The 18515-nt window shown below is 54.7% G+C and overlaps 1 protein-coding gene across 2 annotated transcripts in view; it reads right to left on the minus strand.

Moving 5' to 3' along the window:
- PRKCB (protein kinase C beta) overlaps positions 1-18515 on the minus strand; it is a gene marked incomplete at both ends in the record, with an annotated part of 136225 nt that overhangs the window by 31613 nt on the left and 86097 nt on the right. For both annotated transcript variants that reach the window (XM_082490624.1, XM_082490623.1), the window contains 3 exons: positions 2562-2735; positions 10174-10320; positions 17083-17179. In XM_082490624.1, coding sequence (XP_082346750.1) covers positions 2562-2735; positions 10174-10320; positions 17083-17179 — 418 coding nt within the window. The remainder of the gene's footprint in view (positions 1-2561; positions 2736-10173; positions 10321-17082; positions 17180-18515) is intronic.

Raw genomic sequence — 18515 nt, forward strand, 5'->3', positions numbered from 1 at the left:
TTCTTACTTCAAGCACCTTTCTACAACCTTCAAAAACCAGTCGTGGGGCCCCGACGCACGGGAGCCCGAAGACATCCCCAGCCCTCGACCATGAAGGGACAGACACAAAGGCTGCAGCGCTGCGAGAGCTTCAGGTTCGCAGTACTACATAATAATTCATAATATTTCCCATTCTTCATTTCCTCCTTAAATAAACCTCGCCCTGTTTTTAACATAGTAAGGACCAGGAGCCCAGAGGATATGCAAATGTCAGCGTTACCATCATAAGGGCTACGGAGTAACTTGGGCAATCGGCTCCTCCACCCCGGGCACAGCACTGCCCGGCGATGCCCAGCGCGCCCTGACAGCCGGGCAGCCTCAAAGGCAATTACATACCTTTAAAAGGTATTTAAAGGGGCAATCACGCGATGTAAAACGTGGCACTGATGGCATAGAGGGGAGATTTCAGCTTTTCAGATGACTGGGAATTTCGGAGCGTACCCCTCTGTAAATGACTGCTTCTGCCAAGGCGTCAGTCCAGTCCAGCAGTAACGCCCGGGGCAGGCAAAGTCACCTTCAGCAGCCACTGTCACACTAGTCAGCCTGTGACAGCAACTGGAAAGCAAAGCAATATCGTGCTCGTTCGCAGCTGCTTCCTAAATATATCGATCAACTTCAAGAAGGAAGAATATTAAAAAGACGGTCTCTTGAAACAGCCAGCTGAGCTCTAAAAGCAGGATTTGAGCTTTCCTCATTTGGGTGGAGAAGAGAACGCTGCTGCTTCAGAGAAAAAAATGTCATGAATAAAGCAGCAGATGGCTGGCCAGCCTACAGGCTGGAAGAGAGGGATGGATACGGAAAGCTGTCCTGGCTCTTGTCTATGGCAGAAAAGGAGGGAGTCTGTCCAAGTCTGGAGCATCCAAACTCACTGAGCAACAGCAAGCTGCAGATATGTAAATACCCCCCACGGAGGCTTGCGAGGAGCTGGTAAAACATGCGCTTGGGCAGCCGAGGCACAGCTCCCAGGGCTCCTTCCAACGCCTGCCGCCTTCTAATTAATCACTCGTTTGGTCCACCTCCTGCCTGAGTCCCCACCGTGAACCAGAGCCAAAGCCAGGACAAGAGCCGAGCTCCCCATCCACCCGTTAGTTATCATTTCTCAGTGTCGCTGCTGCTGCTGTGCCCGTTGCTGCTGAGCCCCAGAGGGAAGGGAGGTCGTCAGCGAAGGCATTGCTCACCCGGGGACAGCCGGGGACACCCGGCTCACTCCCCGCTCCCGGGAGCCCAGGCTCTCACCCAGCATCTTTTTGGGGTAGAGCACCCCAAGATCCCTCAGCTGGACCAGCACGGGGCTTCTTGTCCTTCAGACCTACGCAGGACCTCTCTCATTGCTCATCTTCACTTATGCTTTAAAATGAAGATTTGGGGCTTTTCTCTCTCCCACCAATCGCCGAACTAACAGCCCCGGCCGAGAAGTGTGCACCGGACTGTGCTCCCAGAAATCAAAGTGCTTTGTGCCAGCATTTGATAATACACCCTGCTATACATTTTGATTACATTACAAATACGATTACTATTAAGCTACTATAGGTCTGCCAGGAATAATCCTGCGCTGACTCACTTCAGATGCCAGAGAGATGCCGTGTGAAATAGCTTCTCCTGCCACATTTTGATTACTGTGCTGCAAAGCCGGTCCGCAGGCTTTAAATACACTGAATGCGTTTGGTAAATGAAATTTCTGGGATAATATTAAAATGTAATCCTCCTGGATAGCATTGTCATCGTTCTAAAGGACTCTGCCGATTCCCTCTCCCTGCTCCTGCTGACACGTACCTGGACGTTTTCATTCACAGGTTACTCGACGGTTGGGCACAGATTGCTTTAAAGGTCCCCGGTCCCCTTCCCCGCTCCCCCTCTCCGCTTCCGATTTGTACAAACTCAATCGCGTGCCCCTTTCAAACTCAATTTCCTGCGGTTTTTATTAGGTTTCACCCTCTACTCAGGTTTTCGACCACAAGAATGAATCCTGAGAAAAAGCACAGCACTTTTCGCTATCGAATCATAATGGACATCACGGGCTGGGGGGGGGGAGGGGGTCACTGAGGGGCTGGGGAATCACGTCTAACGCCGTCGACAGCTCCCCGATGAAAAAATCTCAGGGTGCAGCTATTGTACATCACCGCCTCCGGTTTAACACACACACATTTCGTTCGTGAAGGCACCGTTGCAAGCAAATTAGACGAGTTGTGAGGTTGCCAAGGCAGAAAATACATGGCCGTTTTTGCAAGTGTAGCGATGTATATCCAGAAAAGAAAACAGGAATAAAAGCAAAAGCTTGTTTTAGAGAAGCTGAAATACGTGACCAGGGCAGAGGTTCCTACAGCTCATTCCACGCGGCTCCCCGGCGCCCTGCAGCCGCCCAGCAGGGCTCTGGTCCTGGAAAACCGTGACACTGGGTCTCTAGAAGAGCGTTTCTGCCCACAAACTCACCACTGAAGCCAAGTGACTAAAATCCAGTTTGCAAAGCATCAGACGCCCCCACTCCACTCTGCCCAGGGACAGGCTGCGGCACCGGCACTTACCATCGTCTGAAAGCAGGAGTGGAGCTGGGTCAGGAACGGAGGCTTCCCGGAGAGAGCCAGGACGCGTTTTTCAACCATCGTGCACTCTACGTCATCGTCCTGGATAACGACGTCCTTCTTTAAGATCTTAACGGCGTAGAGCTCGTCCGTGCCCTTCCTCTCCGCCAGCATCACCTGCACGCGGGAGAGGACACACGCGGGATAAAGGAAAAGGCGGATCTGCGATGCTCCTAGGTTCCCACAGCCAACAGTTAAAAATAATGGCTTGTTTATTGCCCTGCGGCTCCCTTTATAACCCTGAAAAGAGATTTGGGTGCCAAACGATGCAGAAAGCTACCCATGGTATTTCCAAAAGTATTTAGGAACCCTAAAGTCTAACAAGTCACGTATCTACTTCCTCACCGCCCGATCGCCTCAAGGAACCCCGTCTGAGGGGTTTGCCGATGTCTGAGCCGCAGGTCACCCTTCATCACCCGAGCTGGGCCTCGGTTCGGTACCCTCAGGGTGCAAGCAGCATGGGGGGATGGCGTCAAGGGTTTGAACGCAGAGTCCATCAAATTATGAAGTGGAAAAGAGTCAGTGTGCAGCCAACAGTAAGAAAAAAATCAGCAAGATTTTTCTCTGCCTCGCACACCCCCTCCACAAGGTGCACAGCGATCAAAACCCGGTTACGTGCTGGTCCGTCACCCGGCCAAAGCCCCTCTCATCCAGAAGAATCCATCCAACCTCTCATTTTAAACCACTTTCACCCATTTGCAAGATTGTTTATTACAAGAAGTGGGACGCACTGCTTCTGCCGGTGCAAATTTCCCTCATTAATCCCGTCAGCCCCAGTGAAGATCCCCGGGCCCATCCACCACGCTCCATCAGCGTAAGCTGCTCCTCGGGCTGCCAGCAAAATAAACGGACTCTGAAACCACGCTTTGCTTCCCATTTTCCCTCCGCGCACCCTCTCATCACGTTAGACTCGAGCGCTCAGTGGAAATGAATTGCTTTCTGTTTGAAAGAGTCTGCAGAAAGCCTCCAGTCGCATCAAGAACGGGACTTGGGATGTTTTGAAAATAAATTACGAGAAGTCAACATCAATAGGGCGGTACTGAAATGCACCTCAGACCGTAGCAGACTGGCAGGGGAAACGTGCGCGGGTCTCACCGACGACTTTTGAGACACTCAGGAGAGCGGAATTAACCCTCGTGTCAGCCCCAGGCAGGTGACACAGGGCTGGGGCTGCCCCCGCCGAGCCCCGAGCCTCCCCGGGGAGAGCAGAGCAGCTCTCCTGGGGTCTGGGGAGGGGGCAGCACTCTGCCAGCCCTGGGGCGGCAAGGCAGGGGACATGGCCAGAGGACTGGGGACAAGGCAGGGGACACAGCCCGAAGACTGGGGACGAGGCAGGGGACATAGCTTGAGGAATGAGGACAAGGCAGGGGACACAGCCCGAGGACAAGGGACACAGCCCAAGGACAAGGTAGGGGACACAGCTTGAGGACTGGGGACAAGGCAGGGGACACAGCCCGAGGACGGGGACAAGGCAGGGGACGCAGCCCGAGGACAGGGACAAGGCAGGGGACGCAGCCCGAGGACTAAGGACAAGGCAGGGGGCATAGCCTGAGGACTGGGGACAAGGCAGGGGACACAGCTTGAGGACTGGGGACAAGGCAGGGGACACAGCCGGAGGACGGGGACAAGGCAGGGGACACAGCCGGAGGATGGGGACAAGGCAGGGGATACAGCCCGAGAACTGGGGACATGGCAGGGCACACAGCCGGAGGACTGGGGACAAGGCAGGGGACGCAGCCCGAGGATGGGGACAAGGCAGGGGATGCAGCCGGAGTACTGGGGACATGGCAGGGGACGCAGCTGGAGGACTGGGGACAAGGCAGGGGACGCAGCCTGAGGATGGGGACAAGGCAGGGGACACAGCCCGAGGACTGGGGACAAAGCAGGGGATGCAGCCGGAGGACTGGGGACAAGGCAGGGGACGCAGCCCGAGGACTGGGGACATGGCAGGGGACGCAGCCCGAGGACTGGGGACATGGCAGGGGATGCAGCCGGAGGACTGGGGACAAGGCAGGGGACACAGCCCGAGGACGGGGACAAGGCAGGGGACGCAGCCCGAGGACTGGGACAAGGCAGGGGACACAGCCCGAGGACTGGGACAAGGCAGGGGACACAGCCCGAGGATGGGGACAAGGCAGGGGACACAGCCCGACGATGGGGACAAGGCAGGGGACACAGCCCGAGGTTTTCAGTGCCCACTCACTTGTTGGAGTGAAAATGGCAGCACAATGGGGAAGAGCCCTTTCTGAGAGCGTGCGGCTGCGGCTGGTTGCAGGCGCGTGGCGGTGGCCCCGCGGAGGCTGGCTGTCCCTGACACGCTGCTTGTCAGGATTAGCCGGCAGAGGCACCGGGGCTCCTCCGTGCCAAGTGCTTTGGAGAAGCCACTGACATTTACATTTTCATCAGCGGGGCCGGGACTGCAGCAGCCACACGCCGCGCCGCTCCGTCGGCAGGGCAAGAAGCACACCGACAGCGTGTCAGTGACTTCAGTCACCGATTTATTTACCCGCTGATGTTTGAAGAAAGCTGAGAACCCGGAGCAGCTCGGCGTGCCGCTGTGATGCGGCCCAGCAAGGCACGGGAACTGGGACCGGATTTGTGCTTCATCCTTCCCTGCTTGCCAGCTCCCTGGGGCCTCTCCGCACCGAATCGATGGGCTGAGCTCGCAGGAGCGCCCGTGGGCACGGAGAGCCCGGTGCCCTGCCCGCGGCCACGGGACAGGGTGGCACCTCTGCCCTCCCTTACGGTTCTGCACAAACCGAACCATTTCAGCTCACTGCCCCCGTTTGCCTGCGCCGTTTTCACACGAGTTAAGATTCACAAGTCACTGTGCCCGGGGGCTAAAAAACGGGGCTGATTTTTAAGCGATAAAAGCAGACGGGCTTCAGCAGTTCAAAACTGGTGGGAAAGAGAAGCGACCGCTCCGAGAACACAGTTTGTGGGAAGATGAAGCCTGTTACCTGGGAGCAAGTGGTTTATGTGCAGTATCAACTACATACAGACATACCTCACTGTCCACAGCCCTTTGAGAGAAAAGGTAACTAAACCAGGGAATCTCCGAGCCTGGCATCTGCTACTGCCCCGAAGGGACCGTGCCGGGGAGGGGGTGGCAGCGGGAGTCCCCTTCGGAGGCAGAGAGGTGGCAGTGCCAGGCAGGGCTTGGAAAGCATCCCGGTGCTCCTCCAGACATTCTGCAGGGGGGAGAGCGCTACTGGTGGAGCGTGTTTGGGGACAAACACCCCAGGAGACTTCTCTGGGGGTACACACAGATCAAATGTATAGGTAAAAACAGCTGCTGGCAAACGGGGTTTGGCTGTATTAAATGATACCGTAGGGGAGCTGAACTCTGCCGAGGCGATGGGAGCCTGTCCTGCACGGGAAGAAACCCCAGAGAGAGCGGTGGGCGCCACCGAGATGTCAGCGGGCGATTCCCACCCGGCCGGGGATGTGGCTGCCACCACCCCAGCGGGCTCAGGCTCCGCAGCGCAGCGGGAGGCAGAGGTTGGCTGATGTACCACATTAAATGCAAAAAACCGCTCTAGGGCATAGATGGACTGTAAATGTTTCATGCGGTGGCTTCCCAATGACACGGCAATCCCCAGCATCAGCTGAGCCAACCAGCCCTGCTCTACTGAAATGTAAAAGGCAAAAGGACTTTGCAGCTGCCTAAAAAATGAGCTGCGCTACACCCTCGGCGAAGGGACCGAGTGCCTGAGCGCGTGCCTGGGTGAGCACCGAGGGATGCTGCCACGTTACTCTCTTTCTTTCTCACATCTGGGCTGGCAGAGCGAGCAGCTCCAGAAGTGCACATCGAGACTTAATGCCGTTCAGGATGCTGTAATCACTGCGAATTTGCATATGCAGAAGAGACTGCAGGCTCTGGTCTACGGCCAATTGAGAAAATACCTTCTGCACGCCGAGCGACAGGCACGAAGCCTGCAGGAGCACTAGCAGACGGTCTATCCCCCGAGCAGGAGATGGGGCTGCTCGCAGCCCAGGGGGGTTCATGCGACCCTCTCCGACACCGTCTCCCTCCGACCCTGCCCGCGGCAGCTTGGCGATGCGGTGCCGGCATCACAGCTTGCGGTGCGGAGCCTCAGCCCGTCCGGCTTCGCGGAGGAGCCGGTGCTCTCGGTGTGCGAGGGGCTGGCACGGAGCGGGCTCCGGCATGCTGGCATCGCAGTTCCTATGGTGACTGCGGCACGGGTACGGCTGAAATCTCAGGAGAAGGACGAGCAGGCTTCAGCAGCGGCCGATGATGACAAAGAAAAGAATTGGGAGCCATCGCACCGTAAATACAAAAAGACTCAGCCAAGCGAGCGCGCCCAGCGCGGTTCGGTAACACCCTGAGCGGGGCTGTGCACAAGATGCACGTTGGTGATGGAGGGAACGGGCACCCAAACCTCACACCGCGTGCCCAGGGGCTACCGCGCAACTCTGCAAGCCCAAGGGCGAGTCCCTGCCCCAGTGTGCCAAGTACCAGCCCTTCTGCCGTGCTTCCTACCGAGAGAGGAGAGGAAAGCATTTTACAGCTTGAAGGTTCTCATAGGACATGAAAACTGTCCCCCGTTGCACTCCAATTCATAACTGCGGAGGCAAAAGAATCAGCCCCGCTCAGAAAAACACCATAAAACCCCCAGAAAAGATCGACAGCTTGATAGCACGACAGATTGATTAGCCGCAAAAAGATGAGCAAGCCACAGAATTTAACTTTCCTCTATTTATATTACAGCAAAGCAAACCCAGGGTGGGCTGTGCCAAGTGCTGCCTTCTCCAGTCAGGAACACCTCCCTTCCGCTTGCCAGCCCAGCGGGGGACTGCCACCAGTTACAGCTCCCAGGGGCTCCCACAGACCCCACAGCTGGGGCGGACAGCCCAAGCAGACCTGAGACCACCGAGGAGCACCGAGGATCACCCCGCGTCCTGGGGCTGAACACGCTCAGCTGGGACCACGCACACCCCAGCCCCTGGCCCCGAGCTATTTTCCAAACCAGAGCTATTTTCCATCCCCTAAACCTTGACGCCTGGCTCTGCGGGGACCTCCATCTGGCAGCTCACTCTCTGGAAAGTAGACTGCAATTTTTTAAATTTTTTTTTTTTTTTTTTTTTTTGTGCAGAAAAAGCTGATATTTAACTTGATTTATTCCTGTAATATACAGTAGTTGTTTGGGAATGCTCCAGCATAATAACTGGAGATATTCTGATGCTGGATGTAGAGAAAGCAAGTTTATTAAACTCCATCAAGGCCAACACATAGGTACACCTGACCCTGGACAGCCGTAGTGGAGAGAGAAAAACAGTAAGCGGTAAACCTGAGCTACTGATGCCAAAGGGTTAATAAGCTTATTCCTGAGACAAAGACTCACTAAACCAGCGTGATTACACCCAAAGAGCTCTCGCAGCCTGCCTCAACGAAGCAGCAGGGGCTGAGAGGAGGGAGGCTGGCAGCACACAGCCGAGCACGGGAGCAGGCGGTGCCAGCCCTGGAGAAGGATGCTGAGGATGCTGCTGCCACAGACACGACCGGCTGCTCGGCACACCGGGGCAGGGAACCCGCTGTGCACCTCTGCCCGGCTCCTTTGGGTCCAGAGGAGGCCACGAAGATGAACCGAGGATCATCACCTCTGCTGTGAGGACAGGCTGAGAAAGTTGGGGTTGTTCAGCCTGGAGAAGAGGAGGCTCCGGGGAGACCCGATAGCCCCTTCCAGTACCTAAAGGGGCTACAAGAAGGATGGGGAGGGACTCTATCAGGGAATGTAGTGACAGGATGAGGGGTAATGGTTTTAAACTAAAAGAGGGGAGACTTGGACTGAAGAGTAGGAAGAAATTTTTCACTTTAAGGGTGGTGAGGCAGTGGCCCAGGTTGCCCAGAGAAGCTGTGGCTGCCCCATCCCTGGAGGTGTTCACAGTCGGGCTGGATGGGGCTTGGAGCAACCTGATCTAGTTGAAGATGTCCCTGCTCGTGGCAGGGGGGTTGTACCAGACGGCCTTTAAAGGTCCCTCCCAACCCAAACCTTTCTGTGATTCTATGCAGCATCTGGCACCTCCGTGGACGTGCACAACACGCAGGGAGCAAAGCACCCTCTGCGGCAAGACCCTGCAGCCGGGCACCCTCCCCCGCGCCACCTCGGTGTCCCCGGGCAGCGGGACGGGCAGCGGGACGCGGGGGAGGCAGGAGGGGAGCCGCGGGGGAGCGCTCCCCGGCGAGGCGCAGGCACACGTGAGGGTGAGGCTGCATCTAACCGTAGAAACCAACGTGCTGTTTTAATAAGCACTAATTAGCATATTTATAACATTCTGTTCCAGGGAACAGTTTCTGTCACACATTCCCTTATATAAGCCATGATGCCGACTGAAGAGTTTGCTAATGTTTCTCAAATTAAAAGAAAGAAGGGGGGGGGGGGGGCGGGAACCACAACTACAGAGTTTCCAGATGCCAGGCATAGGCTTTAAAAGGGATTAGGTGCTGGGAGGGAGAGGAAAGGGGGCAAAAGCGGTGCAGAAAAGGGGATATATATGTACGTTACTGAGCGAGAGCAGCACAGGCGCAACGCACAGGGCTTTCCTGCTCCCCCGGGCTGCCAACCTGCAGCAAAGATGCGAAAGGCAGAGCAACGGCAGCCTCCTCCCCGGCAGCATCGCTGGCAGGGGAACCGCAGGCTGATGCTCTGGATGCTGGGGACCATCAGGAACTCCCCGTTCTCCTCCCGTCACAGACGCTTTGGTGGATCTCTAAGCTCTCCACCTCCGGTAAGGGAGCAAACGCCCGTCGAGAGAGGCTGGGACCTCCCAGAACTCAAACGCCAGCGGCAAAAGGCTGTGGGAGGGAACGGGTACCAGCTGTGAAAGGCGGGTTTGCCCCTTGCGCTCAGCAGGCGATGGGCGAGCATCGCCCTCCCGGTATTCTCTCCTTGCCTCTGCTGCCTGCCCCAGAGCCGTGCCCAAAGGCAGAGCAATATTCCCTGCACTTAAGGCAATTCACTCATCAGAGCAGCCTTGGGCCACCCGTCCCGCCAGCAAACACCGCACTGGTGGGCAGCGGCAGCAGCAGCCCACCTTCCTGCCTGCTCCGGGCTGCGAAGCCCGAGCTGCCACCCGAGGACCGGAATTTCTAATGGAATTCATGACAAAGTTGGCAAGACCCCAAGAATAATGAAGGCTCCAAGTCACATAATTACTAGAGGAATGAAATTCTGTTACCACTTATAACCGGTCTGGAAAGTTAATTAAAACGTTCACGTATATTTGTAATTATTAGAGGAAAAAAAAATAAATTAAATAAAGAAGAGTTTAAAGACACAGTACACGCCCTGCTTCCCAAAAGACAGCATCTGATTTTTGTGATCTGATCGGACATCTCAGATCTTCATCGCTGTCACACAGCAGTCACGCAGTCCAGAAAGGAGCCAACAAACTGGGCCCCCATTACCGCCACACCAGTGCTCCCAGGCAGAGCAAGGACAGATCGCACTGGAGTGGCCACACGGCTGCAGCTCAGAAACACTACAAACGCGTGTTAAATACAGAAAGTGCAAAGGCCTATGTTGTACCACACCTTCCCAAAGCTTCCTTTTCCCAGCACCATCAGGAAGTTGAAATCCGAAAGTTTCATCCGATCTCTGCTCCCGTTGTTGTCAAATTTAGAAATGGCATTTGTTGTCTTCTCATCCGCAGCCTTGGACCCTGTTCCGATCTTGGCTCTCTGCAAAGATGGAGATGGGACAGGGAGAAAAGAGAAAAAAAAATACTGAAAACAGTGTGGAGAAAGGTCATTATAAAACCAGCCAGCGCTCCCGAAATCCCACGTTAATCAGCTCTTTTCCAGGTCAAACCCTACCCTGAGCTATGGGAACCTTTTCCGTGACAGGGACAGCACCAAGAAGGGCACTGGAGACGTTAGCAGCCCCAACACATTGCGCTGTTTGACTGGTTCCCAGGTAATCTCTGCGACAGTAACTGGGAACTGCATCTGCCCATTACCCCGTTACCCCCCTTCCCGCAGCTGCTGTGCCCGGGGAGGGACCCTGTAACACGCTCTCCGTCAGCTGAAGCACAAACCAGAGGCTTCAATAAGCTTTTTCTTCTCCGAGCTGACTTCTGTCTCTCACCTCAACAGAAAAGGACAGGTGAATATAAATATATATGAAGGTAAAATCCAGCACTTTTTACCCAGCTCCACCTCCCTTAGTATCTCATATTGAAGAGCGCTGCACTCCCGCGCCAGTTCAGGCTGAACGTAGGAAGCTACAAATCCATTTTGAACAAACCAGAATGGAAAGCACTCCTCCCGCATCCCCAAGCAATCGCGCAAGCTGCTGCCATCACAATTGCTTATTAAGGAGCCTCACAAAACCCCCACGTTTTTAAACACAAAATCTCATCGGTGGCTGGGCACCTCCTCGTTGGTCCAGGGGCTGTCTCATTTGCTGCACCAGTTTGTAAAAGCTATCTGGCAATTTATTCGGTTTTAATTTTTAGAAATATGCGACGGTGTAAGGCTTGCACTGAGCTCAGTCTAGCATGAAATTCCATTAACCCGATTCCAGCAGTTCAATTTGGCTGCTGCTCGCAGCTCCTCCAGATAGGAGCCTCACAAGTAATCTCCAAGCTGCCGCTGCTGCTGCTAATTGGTTCTTCCAAGGCCCTCCGTGCTGTAAAATCCTCCATTCAAGGTCACCCGCAGCACCTACAGACATCTGAACGACTCCTGCGCTGAAAACTAAAGGAACGGTCTCCAGGATTTACAAACGTCACTAATTGCTAAGGCAGCTCTGCCCCGAGGAGGAGGCTGAAATCACCCAAGAGCCCACCGGGAAAAGTGCATACGTTGAAAAGGAAATGAAGTCACCTCTCCCGAAATACAAAGGGTTTTCCTCATTGTAATCTTCGGGCTTTTGCAACCTCCCCCAAAGAAGGGGACACCTTGAGCGTTTGACTTCAGACCAGCCCAGGTGACAAAGAGCAGAGTCCTTGCCGGTTTGATGCTCGCCCCACCATGAGGAGTTCCACCGGACACGGTGCGGTACACCGAGGGTGAAACGACGACGGCACCGTGTGGTTCAGCGTGGCAATCTCCAAAATTTTACCCAAGTGAAAAATATCATCACGTCTAGCCAGCAGAGCGCACAGCCTCGGGCACTCAGCGCTTCACCCTTCGCCGGTCACGATGCCGAAGCCTTTGGCTCCGGCACCGACTGAAAGCTGCTCGTTGAACTTGGCCAAAGAGGGATCTAAACGTGGGCAACGGAACACGAGCGGCCTCTGCGTCTCCGCGAAGCCAACCCTGTGTTGTGTAACTTCGCCTTCAGCAACCCTCACCCCATTGGATTTCAAAGCTACCTCCAAAAGAAACGTGTACTTATCAGCAGGCAAAATAGTCATCATATTCTGTGAAAGCTTCCTAAATACTCTACCACAGCTGAAAAAACAATCTTGTCGGATCAGATTTGACACTAAATTAACCTCTGTGAAAACAAGCTGTAATAAAATTCAAGGGCAATATTACGCTTCCATTACATGACACCCAGAAGCACACCTCCGTGTTTCAGACAAGCCCGCAACTCCTTCTCCCGCAGGCTGCAGCCCAGCAGCGCCCGGCTCGGCCACGGGACTCACCGAGACACCGACCAAAGCAGGGGAAGGCTTTCTGTCCTGAGCAGAGCGGAAAAGAGCAACACAAAGAGGGGGAAGGAGGAGGATTTCCATTTGCTTCATCCCAGTGAACTGTCCCGCTTCAGGCACAGCATCACCAGCGGCGCCGGCAGACGCCCGGATGAGCACCCGAGTGTGAGAGTGACTTCAGGTCCCTGCCGCTGCCTGCAGCTGCTCCCCAGCCCGTGTCTGAAGAGGGTCTGCTTCAATCACAGTCAGTCTTGCACTCGCTGCCGAATTTGCAGCACCGCGGTAAGCTACAGGAGGCAAGACGAGGACATAAACTCAGCGTGACCTCCCTGATAAAACAGGTTCAGCACGTAGCTTGGCCAAGAGGAGGAAAGGTCTTTCCAGAAAAGAGCCCAAAATAAGAGTTGGGGAGATGCAAGGATCATCGCTCCCAAGTGAAGCGTCACTTTTTTTACTATTGAGTGTCTCTATCGTCTATCTCTAAGCGAGCACAAAAGTCCTTTAACCTGTTTTTAACACACTCCTGATGCTCACACAATCTCAAGACCTCTTTAAGGTTTACAACTGAAGCGTGCCAAATATTGCTCACAAAATTTTTCTCTAAAAAAAAAAAAAAAACCAACCAAAAAAACCCCCACCACACTTGACCTTCGTTATCCAACTCCATTTGTCATAGTTAATTTACTACATCTGAATGTATGCAATAGCAGCTGACGTTCACATCTATCAAGCTGTCCCAGCAAGCGGCTGATAAAGCCCGAGCGGAATTGGCAGGCGCGGTAGTGCAAGGCTTCACGCTGGGCTTTTGTCTCAGGCCGCTTTCTTGTCAAGCCCAGGACGTGCCCACTGCAGACAGGAGGCTGCGGGAAGCGCAGCAGCAGGACCTCGGCCAAGAACGGCACCGCAGGCTGCCAGAAAGGGGCACGGCTCCAGCCAGCAGCTCCGCGAGCATCCATAGGTCTTCTGCGTGGTCCAGGCTGACACCTCCATCCTTCCAGCCGGGCGCTTTTGCAAGGCTAAGGTCGCTCAACGTACAAACCCGTCCCACGTGTCCCAACCGCACCGCAGCCAGGCTCCAGCGCGCTCCTCGCCCCGCGGGACGCCAGCACGAGCCATCGCTCCGCTGGCCAGGGACTTCTTTCGTCGGAAACACCGACTCGCTCACGAAGGAGGATGCAAGAGGGGAAGACGCAGCAAGGTGAAGGCACAGATGTAGTGTGGCAGAGTGAAATGACACCTCTGGACAATGTATTTCCTGATCTGTAGAGAACTCATCATCTGACTTCCAACGTACATACTGTTTTAACGCCACTGGAACATCATGAAATGCAACAAAAGCGGGTAGTTAGTTCTTTACAGAGCTGACAACTATTGGTTGTATGCCAACTGTTGTATTAGAACTGTCTTTTTTTTTTTTTTTTTGGATATTCAGGAAAGTTACATGTAAATGAGATAAGTGTGAGACTAGAAAAAGAAAGGAGTAAAAGGAACTAACCCTCCAGTGCTGTGCTACAATTATGGAGTTCACGCTGACAACCACAAGGGCAACTAGTCTCTTTTACGTATGGCTCATTACACGTAAGTCTCCAGATGTACTATGTTCATTCTTAGGGTTCTGGGAAGACTTTAGCTATACTGAAAAACGCCCAAGACCTACGAATTCAGTAATGTCCGGATCACCATTCGGCAAGACCTTCCACGGTTTACTGAGTGGTAAATAAACATTTCTCTTTGAAGCCTCCTGGGGAGTCGGACCCCAGCATCACTGAAATCTCGCAGAGCCTGGTAGGGTGATCTCACCTCCCTGCGGACCATTGGTGCCGCCAGCGCAAACCCCGACGCTCTCGGACACTGGCAGCAGCTTCCCTGGGAAGTAGCTCGGAGGAGAAGGATCTGGGGGTTGTGGTAGACAGTAAATTATCCATGGCCCAGCAATGTGCCCTTGTTGCCAAAAAGGCCAATGGAATCCTGGGCTGCATAGGGAAGAGTGTGGCCAGTAGGTCGAGGGAGGTCATTCTCCCCCTCTACTCTGCACTGGTGAGGCCACAACTGGAATACTGTGTCCAATTTTGGGCTCCCCAAACTGCTGGAGCGCATCCAGCGAAGGGCAACTAAGATGATTAAGGGCTTGGAGCATCTCCCTTATGAGGAAAGGCTGAGAGAGCTGGGACTCTTTAGCCTGGAGAAGAGAAGGCTGAGGGGAGACCTTATTATGGCGTACAAGTATCTAAAGGGTGGGTTGAAGGAGGATGGAGCCAGGCTCTTTTCAATGGTTCCCAGTGACAGGACGAGGGGCAATGGGCACAAGTTAGAACACGGGAAGTTCCGTTCAAATACACGGAAAAACTTCTTTACGGTGAGGGTGGCAGAGCACTGGCAGAGGCTGCCCAGGGAGGTGGTGGAGTCCCCTTCTCTGGAGGTTTTCAAGACCCGCCTGGACGCAGTCCTGAGCAACGTGCTCTGGGCAATCCTGCTTTGGCAGGGGAGTTGGGCTGGGTGATCTCTAGAGGTCCCTTCCAACTCTGATAATTCTGTGATTCTGTGATTCCCTGGGCCAGCTCCTCGGGGAAGCCCGGGTGCGATACGGCTCTGCAGAGCCTTTCTGGCTCCCTGAAATCCCCTATCCGCAACCACTCAGAAAAGCCCATCGCTTTTATATCCTCTGCTTTTCACAGGCACCAACAGCGCTTTTCCCGAGGGAGTATTCTGCACTTCCATCTGCATGGGCCAGAGGTGGCAGCAACCCCCAGCCCTGCTCTCCCACCCGCCCTGCACGCCTCGGGCATCCACCCGGACAGCATCGATCTGCATTCAAAAACCAGGAACGTACAACTTCTGTTGATATGCCCGATTACGAGGGCCGAGTCCACACCGAGCCGCCGGCCGTGGGCAGGGATGCCCGCTCGGCTGCACACCCCGCTGCTCCCTTCGAGCTCTCTGGCCGGTGCTGCCGGCTTTCCCCACAAAGCTACGGGCTCGCTTCAGACAAGGCGCTATCATTCATCCGACCTTTGCTGTCACTTGGCCTCATCAATTAGCCCGTAGCTCAGTTAGCACAGACTCCGCTCTCGGTTCATCACATTGCCCCGCTCTCTGGGCTGAGCGCCACACACCACGGGAAGGACGGATTACCTGCACTATTGAAAATTAAACCACTGGCTCCTACATACCGCCCGAGTGTTCCAGGCTTACACCTCCAGCGGCCCCAGCAGCGTCGGTAACACAAAGTGCCGTCGGGGATCGCTGATACCCCGTGCTCAGCATCACCCTCGCAAAAGCCCAGCCCAGTCTCAGCGCACAAGGCGGTACGGAGGCTGCCACAACACTTAATGGCTAAGAAAGGCTTTCTTGCTGAGATTAGCTCCAAATCCAATTATATTAATATCTGAATTTATCTTAGTTAATTATATTAATTCATAATCAGCAGCACGACAGAAAAAAACAGACGAACAAATCCTATTATATGGCACCTCAGAGCGCGGGTGGAACTGCTGTACCAACACACGCGCACGTGCTGACAGCAGGAGCGCGGTCCCGTCAGGTCATCCCGGGACATCCAGGATCTTCATCCCTCTTCAGTTAGAATATAATGCTGGAAATATATTACTGAACTGTCTCCTTTTCTAGCTTCGCTCTACTCATTTTGGCAAACTCTTTGGCAAAAATACTCATTTTGAATTATATAATCCTAACAGACAGACAGATGTCACCTGAAACAATGCAAATGAAAGGGGGATGTTTGCTACGCCGCTTTATCTTTACAGTAACAAGAAACGACTTCTTAGAAACGATGGGATTTCAGACTCCGTCCTACCCGCAGGTAGCAGAGACACGTAACCAAGCAGGCTCTTAGTGGAGCACAAGGCACCAAGCAAACATTACACAGAACTCTGCGTTGTGCAATATTCTCTGCCGTGTTCTCCACCTGACATAAGTGCCAAAGAATCATTTTCGTCTCTCTCATCTCCTCATCCACCAGAAACAGCTGTTCCCTTTCCCAGCGAATCCCCTGCCCGCTTCTGCCCCACACAGAGTCAGACACGCGCGTGCACTGGGACACTACTGCGCTTTCCAACGAGAAGAGAGTATTCCAGAAGGGTGAGGCGGATGGCTCATTCCGCGTGCTCCAATTAAAAACCATCCTGCCAATCCCATCAGAAAATTACATGTGAACGAGCCTTACGCTTCCAGCTCCTGCTGCATCTGAATCCTTTGGCCTTAACTTGCTCTTCTGCAATCCCCGTTCTGTAGAACGACTCTGGCTCATCCGTCCCAGTTCCCCACCACTCCTGGGACCGCCGCGCAGTTGCTCCTGGCGCCCCACCTACCTCGCGCTGGAGGAGTCGTGCGGCTGCAGCGATCCACGGAGTGACCGGACCCCAGCTCGAAACCCCTGCAGTCTCTCCGCTCTCCCCTGCCCTGGAAGCACCAGCCTGGCGCGGGGACGTGACCCAGCGCTGCACCAGCGAGGCAGGAACCGCTTGTGGATGCATCAACTTCCCATTCCCATATGGTTCTCATTAATTATTTAACGTAGCCAAACCATTGCTGGAAAGCTTCAAAACTTCAGAATGACTAATTTTTTGCTAAACGTAACCGAAGAACTTACCTTCTGGAAACCCAGCTCGAAGCTCGTGCCCTGGGGAGCCCCGGGAAGGACCTGCCAAGGACACGGGTCCCCAGGAGTGGGTACAAAGCTGGGACAGGGAGGAGTGATGGGCTGTACCCTGCTCTGCGCTCCCCTTACTGCCAGGGAAAGCCCCGGCAGGGAAAGCCCCTTGCCAAGGGCATGGCGGGCAGGCAGCGAGGAAAACCCCTGAGTTCCCAAGAAAAATCAATTCACCTCAAATTTCTGCCTCAGTTCCTCGTTTCCTTCTTCTCCCTCAGGAGGCACCGGGACGTTGAAATACTCCCCCTCCTCCTGGCTCAGCAGCTTAAACCTGGAAGGACACAGGGAGAACGTGAGGTCAATCCTGGCAGGACCGCGGGCGGGCAGGACCTCACCTCCCGCTCCGAGTACAGCTCTGCCTCCGCTGCATCGGCGCCCAGGTGACCCTTCCCCAAGGTTCGAAGACCCCCCCTGAACCTCACATCCCCAAACCGTGCCACTCGGCAAGCTCCCCGCCACGCACCGAGGGTTGTTCCCGGGGTCACCAGCCACCACAGCCCGGGAAGCACATCCACTACCTGCTGCGGCGGCCAACACAAAGCACTGACGTCTCTTTCAAAATACAAGCCTGACCCAAAAACCCACAGGCAAAGCACGTCTCTCTCGTGATGCCCATGTGTGGGCAAGCTCCTTCCCCATGAGCTGCCCCCGGCGCCAACACAGGTCGGGCTCCACGGCGAGAGCAGGCGGTGCCTGCGGGTGCTGGGCTGGCACCCACAGCCCTGAGCGCAAAGGCAAGATGCTCAACAAAAAAAAAAAAAAAAAAAAAAAAGTTTAAGCAGCAATTATCAGAAATCATGGAAGCGTCATTCAGATCTGAGGCGTTTCACGCAGCCGCGGGCAAAGCCTCGGCTCCATCCTCGGCTCCATCGGCGAACCCTCCTGGCAGCCGGAGGACGGTTATCAGTTGGCTGTTATCTACAGAGGCTGCACCGAACGAACAAAGCGCTATTCGCATAATATAGGGACAGACTCTTCCTTTCAGCTTGTTTCCTCCATTAACTGCAGTTGTTCAGATATGAAATATACATCAGAGCTCCTTCTAGAGTTTATTCCAGCCAAATGCTGTGACAAGGAAAATTACTTAGATCTCCACTTACATGATTTTTAAAAGGCTGAGAAAACGAGCAGACTTTGGGCTGCGTCAGAAGCCGGCGGCGCACCAGCCCCAGCCGACGCACACGCATCCTTACAGGTGACTGGGAATTTGGGGGGGGGGGGGGGGGGGGGGGAAATGACAGTTTTTCTCCTGGTTTTTGCCAGAAGAGAAGCCGTGTCTCGATCGGGGTCTGGTTTGCGGCGAGCGATGCTCGCAGGCTGAGCCCTGCCCCACGCCACCCACGCGACAGCACGGCCAAACTCTGCCCGCAGCCCCGCGATGGGGGTGGTGGTGGGGGGGTGTCCCGGGGGCACGGCACACGCCGCGCTAGCCGGTGCCATGCAGGCAGGTTAGCCCGTCCGCTAATTCCTCCTCCTCTCCGTTCTCTGCTTTAAATGAGCCACGTAAAGCTTCCACGGCGGAAAAGGCAGAGGCCGGGGTGTTGGTTCAGCTCGCAGAATGCAAATTAATAGCGTGCGGGTTTGGGTTTCCGAAAGACATATAATAT

The sequence above is a fragment of the Vanellus vanellus genome, assembly GCF_965231255.1.
Source record: "Vanellus vanellus genome assembly, chromosome: 14".
In the NCBI taxonomy this organism is placed as follows: Eukaryota; Metazoa; Chordata; class Aves; order Charadriiformes; family Charadriidae; genus Vanellus; species Vanellus vanellus.